The sequence below is a fragment of the Centroberyx gerrardi genome, chromosome 1, assembly GCF_048128805.1.
Source record: "Centroberyx gerrardi isolate f3 chromosome 1, fCenGer3.hap1.cur.20231027, whole genome shotgun sequence".
In the NCBI taxonomy this organism is placed as follows: Eukaryota; Metazoa; Chordata; class Actinopteri; order Beryciformes; family Berycidae; genus Centroberyx; species Centroberyx gerrardi.
This window is the reverse complement of record NC_135997.1, coordinates 3,057,385-3,070,133: the sequence shown is the minus strand read 5'-3', so window position 1 is coordinate 3,070,133 and position 12,749 is coordinate 3,057,385. Positions and strand designations below refer to the sequence as shown.

General features: G+C 41.9%; 1 protein-coding gene across 1 annotated transcript in view; it reads left to right on the top strand.

The window, feature by feature from the left end:
* adamtsl5 (ADAMTS like 5) overlaps positions 1-12,354 on the top strand; it is a 33,715-nt gene extending 21,361 nt beyond the window's left edge. Inside the window, exons 9-14 of the mRNA XM_071921111.2 lie at positions 1,574-1,660; positions 2,276-2,439; positions 3,672-3,870; positions 6,864-6,992; positions 9,262-9,333; positions 9,704-12,354. Of these exons, the coding sequence (XP_071777212.1) occupies positions 1,574-1,660; positions 2,276-2,439; positions 3,672-3,870; positions 6,864-6,992; positions 9,262-9,333; positions 9,704-10,044 (992 nt within the window). The 3' untranslated portion in view covers positions 10,045-12,354. The remainder of the gene's footprint in view (positions 1-1,573; positions 1,661-2,275; positions 2,440-3,671; positions 3,871-6,863; positions 6,993-9,261; positions 9,334-9,703) is intronic.
* The last annotated feature ends 395 nt before the right edge of the window (positions 12,355-12,749 follow it).

Here is a 12,749-nt window from a genome sequence, read left to right as displayed (position 1 = left end):
GTGTGTAGGCAGAGCAGAGCTGACAGATGGAGCGCCGGCCATAATGGCTCAGATTGAGCAAGGAGAAAACAGGCTGATAATGGCCGCTTTGTTTGGGCGACTCGACAGCCTTGGGAGGTTTTCTCTCCTGCAGCTGTATTTCCCAACGGAGGGAGAACTGGTGGAGGGAAGAAGTGCCTCTCCGAGAGCCTCGAGCTCATCCCCATCTGGCTGTAACTGCAAAGCGCGTCTGCAGCGTTCACGTGTCTTCAGTTTAAAAGTTACGTCTTGATAGCTGAAGCCCTACAGATGAACCTTGTGCATAGTTTCTCTCAGAAATGGGTAAGCAGGAGCAACCAAAGTTCTCCGCTGTTCAGAAGTCAAGATGAATGGTGTTGGTCCTGGGGTTCCTTTTCACTGCAGAGCAGCAGGGGAACCATACAGCTGTCCCCAGCCTTTTGTTTTGGCTCACCAGTGAAATATCGCCCTCTAATGAATGGCTGAGATTTCGGCTCATTCATAAATTGTCTCTCTCTATGCTCGTAAACGGTTTATGTAAGTCATTAATCATAGTTAGTCATTACTTGAGTCAGAGATTATAGATTGTTTTATAATGACTTTTAAAGGCAGACTTTCAAAACAATGCAGGAGGATTGTAGCACCAGGCTCAACCAGGATATTTTCGAAAGAACATAATTGGCAGATTACACAAAACAGTGTATCCTGATAATGAGTTACTGATTACCTGTTAGTTACTGATTGCTGGAAATTGAAGGAAGATGATTTAGTCTGAACATAGAGTGAGAGATTGTGACATTAACCCTGAACATACAGTACACACTACAAACAGCAGACCTGCGCCTTCTCTTTTAAGATGACTGAAGATAGCTCTACAACATGATACAGTAAAAGGGTTGAGAAGTCAAAAGAGGTCAAATGACCGTTGTTGTCCAATGTACCAACAGCTTTTCACAGCTACTGAAACTCTCAAAAGGTCTTAAAATGATGCCTAGAATGCTTTTTTGTTCTGTAAAACAATTGGAAAGGGCAGTCAGTTACTCAGTGGCTCTGAGTGACATATTGGAAGGTGTAGACAATACTTTGATAGCGTTTTTCATAATCTTAACATGTAACATTTCCAATGAATAAATGCCCACCAGGCTTTTCTGAGAGAAAGGTTAAAAGAAAAGTGTCTGGACAAGACTGGAGTGAAGAGCGTGATTTAGTTAGTTAGTTAGTTTAGTTAGTTTAGTAGTGAGATTGCACATCTGAATGAGCAGAGCTTTCCGTTTACGCCCACGATTTACTTTACGCTCTTTTGAAAGTCGACCTGTAAGTTCACTCACTCTCTTTAAGGGTCTTTAAGAATCACTCTCTTTAAAGGAAAATCCCTAGAGAGAGCTTTCCCTAAAGAGCAATCTTCCATGAAGCTTCTTCCAGTAACTAATGATGTAAATGTCTGAAAAGGGAAAATTGAAGTTATTCGTGTTGGAAAGTCACAAGCTGGCATCCCCTCCTCCTTCTTCTTCTTATTATTATACTGAGTTAAAAAGGATGTGAACCATGGCTCTAAATGAATGTTTCTGTCGGTCAGGAGGGCCTTTTGGATACAATGAAGTGGCCATGATACCAGCTGGAGCCACTCACATCCGAGTCACCGATAACAGCAGGAACTATCTGGGTAAGATTCAGCCTGTCACACACACACACACACACAGTCCACCTGCTGCCTACGAGTTTCAGCCCCTTTGAGGATGAAATCACTTCATTGCCTCCATAGCTGCCCCTTTTAAATAATTCCTGTTAGACTTGCCATGACTCCCTCTCCCCCAGAAACAGGAGCGGTCTCAGCGGTCCCATCTGCTCTCTGGACCCGCTGTGTGTTTTCCAGGCAACATAATAACCAAGGGCATCTATTCTCATCCATGTTTATGAGACCAAAATAAAGCAGACCCTGCAATGGCACACTCTGTGATCTTGAACGGGACGCTCGTAAAGGCTTTATCTGGCCACTGGGGCTAGACAGGTGAAACTACTTATTTCCCTCTCATGTCATGGAAAATCCCTCTCCCACCCGTATCCCAGTGCTGAAGACAGACGGCTTCCATATATAGTCAGCTGGCATATTTCTGCTTCTGCCAGTTTGCCATTGCCCAAACATGACCCACTGATACGGAGATCTGATTGTTGGAAATATTTGACTCAACACTGAATAACTCTGAGTAACACTGAGACTCTCATTCCTTCCTTCCCTCCTTCCTTCCTTCCTTCCTACCTACCCCCTTCCCTCCCTCAGCCCTGCAGAACGGTCGCTCCCAGTTTGTGATCAACGGTAACTGGAAGATCAGCGTTCCCGGGGAGTACAGCATCGCCGGGACCAAGCTGCTGTACCGGCGCTCAGCAGACACCTGGGAGAGCTTCGAGGTCCCCGGTCCCACCCAGGAGGACCTGCATGTCATGGTCAGAGTCCCCCAGGACAGTAGAGCAGGACAGGCCGTCTGACTATAGTTTAGTCACCATCTGGTCTCATGGTGTCCTGGATAGTTGATGTTCTCCTTACTCTAACTCCTCCTGGGTCCCGTCACGCTAGGTTTACACTTCTTAGCGTGACGGGACCAAGGAGGAGCGCTTTTTGTCTTTCTGTGATGGCTTTATTGGTTGGAGTTTTAATTTAGGCCTCCTGGTGCAGCATGATGTCACCATTAAAGATAGTTTTCCAGGAAGTAAAAGTAGTGGGAGTTTCATTTCATTTCACCGATTGACTCCCTACAGCAGTGATTCTCAACCTTTTTCATATCAAGGACCCTAATTTAATCCATATTAGAGCCACGGACCTCCACTTGATGAGATTTTGTCTCTTGGACCCAAATCAGAGGATATTTTTATTGTTAGATATGATTTTGCCCAGAATTCCATGACTATCTGTATTGTAGGAAGAGAGATAACAGTGAAACTATGATCAAAATAATAATTCTTCTACATTCTCTAATTGTGTTAACTTGTAAATGAAATAATGGTGAAGTTCACAACAATTCATCAATTTGCTGTGGACCCCCTGTAACCACCTCAAGGACCCCTGGTGGTCCCCGGACCCCACGTTGAGAACCACTGCCCTACTGGACTACTGCATCTTTGTGTTTAGAGATAGTTTTTTTCTGTGACCAATCATGGTTGCTGATTCCCCCCAGCTGACTTCACTACAGGGCAGAGTCCATCTGGATACAGACTTCTAGAAGTGCACTTGGAGATCAGATGCTCAAAGTCAGGATGGGTGTGTGTCAGGTCCCACTCTGCATCAGTGTGTAGCAAATGGCAAATGAATGGATAAATGACTGTAAAGACACCATATGGGTATTAGGACAGTTTATGGGCAGAAACACCCAGGAACAAGGTCCCAAAAAAGGCTTTGTATCGCATAGAGGAAACAGTTACTTGTCCCTAAAGCTGTGAAAGATCCCAAAAAACAACAACATTACTGTCTAAATGTTTATTTGAGTGCAGAATATGGAATCTTAGTGGTACTGACCATTTAGCCAAGAGTGTGCTGAAACAATAGAGGTGCAACACTTCATATCTGCAATCAAAAATGGCTTCACTATGTGGTAAAATGTAAAGGCAGTGGAAAAACGGACAGGATTTTCAAAGTCATTTCCAGGCCAGTCTAGAAGTTTCCATGTGGTCTTTGTGTTCAGGTGCTGGCGACTGACAGAAACCCAGGGATAGAGTACGAGTACTGGCTGCCGCCGGACCGCTACGCCCTCTACCACGGCAGGAGGAGTCCGCTGCGTCAGCCTCACCACACCGCCAGCTACCTCCCCTGGGCTCCACCCACCACCACAACCACCACTACCACCACCCGCCCCCCCACAGCTAGCACCCGACCCTACTGGGGTAAGACCTGCCTCTGGGCTGATTCATCCTTAGTTTATCTGTCTGAAGATGAGAGTACAGCGCAACAGATACAGGCATGAGGCATGAGTATTTAGTCATTTTCTACTCGCCCTCTACTCAACTCCATCCAACTCCATCCAAACACACAGCCAGTTGGCCCCTGTGGTTCCATCTCAGTCTTCTCTCAAACTATTGAAGTTAATGGGAACAACTGCTCATGCAGCATAATCCAAGTGTTTTGTAGACAAATGATTGCACTCTGTGTCCAAAAGTACAATATTTACCCCATTATTTCCTTTATTTTCCTCACTGAAAATGCTTTGTTCCAAAACTCACCACTAACAACAGTCACCTACAGTAGCAAGCAGAGTCTTCCACGCAACTAGGGTTTTGTCAATTGTAAATATTGGATGTTTGGACCCACAGTGGACTTGTTTGGCTACAAAACACTTGGATTATGCTGCACAAGTCATTTAGAGAAACTTAATGGACATTTTATGCTTTTTTGGAGCTCTAAGAAGATGTTCCTTGTTAACTTAAATAGTTTGGGAGAAGGCTGAGATGGAATTACGGGGGCTAACTGGCTGTGTGTTTGGTGGTCACACTAATGGAGTAATGGAGTTTCAACTGCAATGGGAATGAGTAGATAATGACTGAATTTTCATTTTGAGGTGAACTCTTCCCTTAAAGGAGAACATTAAAGCAAAGATTAAGAACTTAATGAGCGGCTTTTATTGGCTGTACGTGTGCAGACTTTGACTACCCAGTCTATGGCAGCACAGTAAATGTCTTCCAGAATATTTTACTTCTTCAAGGTTTTATTGGGGTAAGAACTGAATCACCGGTTTATAACTAGCATTTTGTTTCACGTACGCTGAGCTTGGTCAGATTACAGCAAAACAACATAATCATTATTCGAGTAAAGGTTTGATTTAAGAGAATATCTCCAGGCTGACCTGCTTTGACATCTGGCTGCTGCTGCTGAGGAATGCAGCTGGTTTATCTCTTATGATAAGACCACAGTACACATGTATCTCTCCTTCCCCTCCTGTACTCCGGTTCACATGGAGTAGGCTCACGGCCTTTGGACATTTCTACCCTCCAAATCTCCAGTACATAGAAGTAGCCTTTCTTGTAATATTTCCCAGCCGGTGGATCCTAGCCAAACAGAAACTGCCTCTTGTTGTGGCCAGAAACATTGTGTTGATTATTTATTAGGTAACAAGGTAAGCTTTCCAATCCCAGAGTTTGGACATGATCTCTCATTTTGGAGCAGAACATTATCTAAGGATCTTGTACAGCGGCACACAGCAGCACCTTGTAATTTACCCTGCTGGCACTGGGGAGCCATGCAGGGATTCCTGCTGGGTTCAACTGGCTTTCTTCTTCAAATTCAGACCAGGCTGTCCAGACTCAGAAGAAAATGTTCAAACATTTTAGACCCAACCTGAATCAGACCTTAATGCCAATGTGAGGCACATTTGCACACCATGTTCATTACTGTAAATTCACAAACACGCTGCTTCAGGTTTCACATTTCCCCCTCATTGTTGTATTCTGCATATGTTAATGTTTTTTGTCACCTGCGCAATGAAATCAGACACCACTGGTCTGATTTTGACCAAACTAGAGAGATTATGCATCTTTGCACTTTGTTCCAGCATTTCAAAGACAACGCTATAATCAAAGATCAAAATTGTTTACTCAAACATGATATCGCAGACATCACTGGTCCCATTTTGATGAAATTTGGAGTGATAACCCATTTTGTCACTGTGTTCTGGTGTATGAAGAAATTACGCTGATTGGCCTGATGGAGGCACTATAATTAAAGGTCAAAATTTCTAACTTTGAAAGGCCCATAAGTCTGATTGACACAAAGCTACACAAATCCACCTAGCTGTACAAATTACACTGACTGGCCTAATGGGGACGCTGTAATTTTAAACTCAAACATGATATCTCAAGTCCGATTTTGACAATACTTGGATGGATGATACATTTTCGATCTGCCGTTTAAAAAAACTACACTGAATGGTCTGATGGTTCAAAATTTCAAAAGTCATATCGTATCGTATCGTATCATATTGTATTGTATTGTATCTTTATCTTGTCTTATTACCTTCCTTGCTGCTTATAAAAACAGCATGCTAAGAGTAGATTGTAGCACTGCCATACTCTGATCACTACCATGTGCATGAAGAAAAACAGCTTATACTCTTAAACAGATGGTTTGGGGTTCCACAGGTTAGGCTTAATAGATTGAAAATTGTATTGATCCTGCAGTCTAATAAGATGTTAAACAGATGGGCGTAAGAAAAGCTAAGAGCTTTGAGCAAGGACGGTTCTGTACAGTTAATACTGGACTGTCTTTACCTCAGCTGCATATGAGACAAGACAGATAGATCACTGGGAAAGTAACATTGTTGGGATTGTATAAGGGATCATTGTAGGGTTTTATATTTTATCCATTTATCACACATAATGTTTACTGCTAACATTTGGTGTGAAATTGAGCTGCTTGCATTCCAAGGACATTTTGAGAGAAATCTGCTATTTAATTATTCAGATAAATACATCCAAATAAGGATTTTCCTCTGTTTGCTCTTAGTTAATGTACTGTGTAGTGAGCTGAGGTGTGCCTGCATTTTCCTCATACACTATGTTAAGATCAAAATCAAACAACACCTCATTACAATTCGCCTTCAAAAGATAATTTTCCCTCAGATGGGTCAAATTGGGTCATGCCTGTTTGCTCTTAACATTCCTGTGATCATGAGCTTTTTTCAGCATTTCCAAAGTCAATACTTTGTGAAACTTGTTCCAAGCAACAAATAATTTAGTGTACCTTAACATTTCATTTCCTTTGTGTTGCGACACCATGTAATCCATCACAGATGCCTTATTTCAACTTGCGTGTGTTTCTTTTTTTAATGGACATTTCAACGCCCCATCATGAAGAATGCTGAATATGTGTGATTCCTCCCTCCTAGTTCTCCCTGGCGGCTGGCCTGTGAAGCCTCCTCGCCAGCCCTCCAACCCGCACCCCCGCCAGCCGGTCCTGCCCCGCCTGGAGAGAGAGGAGAACCACAGAAACCTGCTGCCTCAGCCCTCACCTGGAGGTACCTCACCACAGCTCTCCATCCAACTAAGACTATGTTTACATGGACAGCAATAATCCGACTATTGGCCTTATTCTAAATAAGACAATATTACAATTAAGCTGTTTCCATGTGTTGCTGATAGAGCTATTCCATTCATATTCCTGTTTACATTCTGCGGAGCAAAGTCTCATTAACAGGACAAAGGAGAATCACTGGAGACACGGACAGTTTAAGACTTTCATAAAAACTTTTCATGAAAACTTCATGATATCCAGTTCCCTCAAAATCCTGAGCATGGTGACAGTTTCAGCACCACTACAAAAATGTGGGGTCTTCTTTTTTCTGCCGTCAGTCGTCTTTTTCCTCTGGAAACAAGTTCCAAACCGCTGGAAGGCAGAGTGAGCGTCTTCAAGCAGTTGGATCGCTGCTTGTGTCGCAAAAAGCCGCAAATCCTCTATATAGAGAGTCCTAGTTGGATTAAGGTGTTTACAGTCTAAAATTCCCTTCAATAATCAATTTCAATATAATAATAAAATCAGAATACTGCACGTCTTAATGTGATTCTGCTTACTCCAACTATGACTTTATTCAGGTTAAGGGAATCAGCTGTTTAGATGACAATTTTTTTATTCAGACTATTGTCGTAATCTGGTTAAAGGAATAGTTCACCCAAAAATTAAAATTCGGTCATTATCTACTCATTCTCATGCCAGTACAAACTCGGGTGAGTGTTTTTTCTTCATACAACTTACCTGGAGTTCTCCAGGCTTGCTGCTGGAGGAGCTTCTTCCAGTGAATGGGAAGTGAATGGGGAGCCGGACGTTCTGCTTCAAAAAGGGCAATAAATGTCCATAAAATTAGTCCATAAAGCTCGTGTAGTATAATCAAAGTCTTCTGACGCCTGACAATCGTACGGAAGCCGAGAACAGCCATGCTTGCAATTATTTTTTTTAATGCTGTTATCTCGAGATCACGAGTTCATTATTTCGTGATCTCGAGATAACAAAGCTCGTTTTCTCGAGATAACGGGTTAATTTATCTCGTTATCTCGAGAAAACAAAGACTGATCTGAATGTTATCTCTAACAGAAAGACACAATGCAATTTCTGCCTGTGTTAGACCTTGATTGAAGTACAGTCTGATGCGTTGATCAATAATAGGTACTACGGAAGCTGAGAACGGCCGTGCTTGCAATTCTTTTTTTAATGCCGTTATCTCGAGATCACGAGTTCATTATTTCATTATCTCGAGATAACAAAGCTCGTTTTCTCGAGATAACGGGTTCATTTATCTTGTTATCTCGAGAAAACAAAAGGCCGATTTCTCGAGATAACGAGATAATTTATCACGAGAAAACGACTTTTGTTTTCTCGAGATCACGGGATAATTATGGAGAACTCGAAAATGAGTGTCTGGTTCATTTGATCACACCTGATTTCAGCCTTCAAGATCACTGTCATGACTGTCGGGGAGGATTCATAACTGCTAGTCTTCTCCTTAAATGACGAGGACTGATCTGAATGTTATCTCTAACAGGAAGACACAATGCAATTTCTGCCTGTGTTAGACCTTGATTGATCAATAATGGGTACTCCTTGATCTGACATTTTCAGCTTAAATCAGTTGCTACAGTTGTCAAGACGCCATCTATGCATGCTGGCATGGCACTCCTGATCTCTGATAAACATTATAAGTAATAAGAGTTTTCTCGTGATAACGGGTTGATTATCTCGTTATCTCGAGATAACAAAGCGACTGAGACTGTGTTCAATTTCATTTGAATTTCATCCATTTGAAACTCGCCACATTAAGAAACCAAAAAGACTCCAAGTTTATTTAAAAGCCGACCAGCTTACCATATATAGCACTTTAGGTGGATGTGCACCCACCTTTAAATAGATACCAAAGAGAAGAACATTGACTGAAATGGCTTTTGTGTTATTGCTGTTTTTCAGCAACTATCATTTTGGAGTTTAACGGCATTAAAAAAAAATAATTGCAAGCACGGCCATTCTCGGCTTCCGTACGATCGCTCCATGAGTCGAAAAAAACGTAGTCTGATCCATTATTTCATGAAAATCCGAGTCGATCGCCATTGCACATACTTCCGCATTACCAAACCTGGCGAAGCCACCGTGGCCGCGCAAGGTTTGTGTGTGCGATAGTGCGCGACCTCCATCTCGTGAGGTTTGGTAAACACAGTCTATGACTCAACATCATCTGACCATCAAGGTCTCTATTTAATGACTATTCCTGTGAGCTTACTTCTGCCCTGTTCGTTCCGCAGGGCATTGTGGGAAGTGTCGGCGGGCCCGGGGGCGAGGGGAGCGCCAGAGACAGTACTGTCAGAAGGACTTCGGTGAGTCTGAACCTTGTAGCGTCGCTGTTTTTCATTGACTCAAGGCTTCACAGTTATGCAGACAGAACGCTAACCTTAACATTTAAATAAAAACAATAAGCATCAAAACTGGTAGAGCACAGTCACGCCAAGCATAAGCCACTGTAGATAACTATTTTCATTTTATTATTTATTTATTTTATTTTACATGATGCTTACAAATCTTGAGCACTTTTTTGCACTGTGTAAGCATCATCAAAGCTAATTAAAATAAACATTCTTCTAATTTTGCCTCTGGAAGTATACTTATACGCATCAGTTCTAGCAGTGTGCGCGTCTTATTTACCCTATCACAATAAAAAAAATAAGAATATATTTTTTTTCCCGTCAGTTTTCCGGGCCAAAGTGGTGGGGAAGCTGTACAGAGGCGAGGAGACGCGTTACGACGTCCAGATCATCCACACCTACCGCAACCGCTTCCGCCTGGAGCACCGGGAGTTCCTGTGGGTCCCAAATGTGTGCGACTGCCCCCGTCTGGAGGAGGGGCGCCAGTACGTGCTGATGGTGCGCCGTCACATCAATTACGAGCACACGCTGAACCGCATCCTGCTGGAGGAGGGCAGCTACGTGGTTCCGTACAAACCCAGAGAGGACGCTCTGCTGCGGCCGCTGGAGGAGCTGTGCAGCAACAGAGGCCCGAAACAACCTGCCGAGCTGAGGGGATACGAGTAGAGCAACATGATCATCACTACGGGCTGCTGCGTGTGTGTGTGTGTGTGTGTGTATGTGTGTGTGCGCCAGGGTTAGGGTCAATTCGTGAATGAAGTCATCAAATCCAATTCAACTGAGGAATTGGAGGTGGAATTTGAAAAAACCTACAGGAAACAGATTTGGAATTGAACTGGAATTTCAGCAAGTTTAATTTAATTCAGTGAAATTCCATGTTTTTTTTTCTCACTACATATCTGAGATTACACATAGTGTTATATATTATCAATACTGAATATCATAAAATGTTAAAGCTACCTTTCAGGTGCATAACATGTAATTGTAATAGGCCTACATACATTATGATTGAATGTATGAAATTGATTCGTTTAACTGTCTTTTATTTGATTCATAGTTTGATTTATAATATCTAGCGTGTCGAGACAAACTCTCTTAGAAATGAAATTTCATGGAATTTAATGGAATTGAATTCTGTTTCCTGTCATTCCAATTCAATTCACATTCTGTTTCGTTAGAGCTGGGTGACTTTCATATTCACACTGCAACTCCAGGAATTGAATTGGAATTTACCATGCATTCTCAAATCAGTTCATGAATGGCTCCAACCCCGGTGTGTACGTGTGTGTGTGTGTGTGTGTGTGTGTGTGTACCAGAGAATGAAACTCATACTGAAGCCTTGCTCTCCTCCTGACTTTTTGTTTCTGGAACCTTCAAACGTCCATCAGACTCTGTGAGAGTTGATCCATCCGAGCGACCAGACGACACGATGAGCTCCAGAGTGGCGTCACTGGAGGAAAGTGACAGCTGGAGCTCAGAGAGACTGTGTTCAATTTCATTTGAATTTCATCCATTTGAAACTCGCCACACTAAGAAACCAAAAAGACTCCAAGTTTATTTAAAAGCCGACCAGCTTACCATATATAGCACTTTAGGTGGATGTTTACACCCACCTTTAAACAGATACCAAAGAGAAGAACATTGACTGAAATGGCCTTTGTGTTATTGCTGTTTTTCCACAACTATCATTTTGGAGTTTTTTTTTTTATTGAAATGTTTGTGTGCCTTCTAAACTTAAAGGAAAAATCCACCATAAAACACTTTAACACTGTTAACAAACAGCTATTGGTGATGTTCCTTGCATTCCTGGGTCCATTTTGTTGTTTGGTGTATTTTTCATATCCGTCCAGATATTTCCAGCAGCTATAATGGAGTTTGATATGAGAAAATGTTTCAGGATGTAAAACATCAGCGGTAAACGTCAGGTTTTGGTGTCAGTCCCTCAGAATCAAAAAGCGAGGGCTTCTTTCTAGAGCCGCCATTTTGCACCAAGAGACGTTCAACAATCATACAGGGAGAAATCCATCGTAGAAGAGGAGAGAGACCAATTTCTCCACCCACAGGAGCAGGAGAGAGACCAGAATGCAATGCAGCAGAGAGACAGGTTGTGTCTTTAGTAAAGAGTGCAACTCTCGCTTTTTCTCAACTGGAAAAACTCTCGCTATGCCATCTCTATCGCTCTCTCCAGTAACACTTACAACCTTCAGCTGAATGCAACAATTTCACACCCCTTCTCTGGGGATTGTTGAAAGGCATTCTGGGAAATGCAGGAAATCACTAACTGAAGTAGAAGTAGACAAGGCAGGTTGAGGGAAAGTGGGTTCACCAAAAAAGTAAATTAAAACACTTAACAAAACTTACAAAATAACTCCTGGAATATATTGAACATCACAGACTGATGATATGTAACAGTGTCAGTGTGTCTGAGGGGATTTTTTCTTTAACTTTCACTTTGTTTTCATACTTAAGATATATCAACAATATATTGCTTCATAATGTATTTATGTATAAAAGAAATAAGCTTAAAACATAACACACTACATGTGTTTCACTTGTTTAACTTTTTGTCCCCCAATGTCTATATTGCATTGCTCACTTGTGGTATTCATTTATTTTTATAGTGTGATAAATCAGGTCTGATTTGTGATACTTTACATGAACATACTTTTTGTAAGAAGAGATTATGAAATATTCAGTATTTTATATCGGTGTGGCACTGATTAGCTACGAATATAAGAAACAGTTAATGTGACTTGTTTTGAAAAAATAACTGTAGTCTGCTACAGCTATCATGCTTTGTGTAATGTATCTGAAATATCAACTTTTCTCTCACAAACCTCATCTAATTGTGCCAAAAAGGTTTCTGTGTACCTCAGTCCATAGTGGATGGATGGTAAAGACTTCCAGCCTTTTACATGTAAGGCTGCAGAAGTTATTTTGCAATTGAATTTGGAATTAAATCTGATTCAACATTTATCGGTGCTTCTTCCTCTTCATTGTGCAGCATGCAGTTGAACAAACCAGACATGAGAAAGGCAGTGCTTCATAAGAAAACAATGTATTTACAAAAATAACTTTACATTTACTATAAAGGAAAACACTAAACTACAAATAATACAACCGCTATTGCAGCTAAATGGTTGGTTTTTTTTACTGAGCCAAATTGCTGCTCATCAACAGCAGAGGAGTCATCACAGACGCTCGGCTCGGTTTCCCTTCAGAACAGAAACCACCAACACCGGGCTTACTGTTGGACTGTAGATTCACTACACTCTTCTCCACAATGTCTCCGAAAAATACTTGCAGACACGGCTACTTTATACCAAGGCATGAGACAGAGAGCTTCTATCCCTTCTTGTTTGAGCACCCCT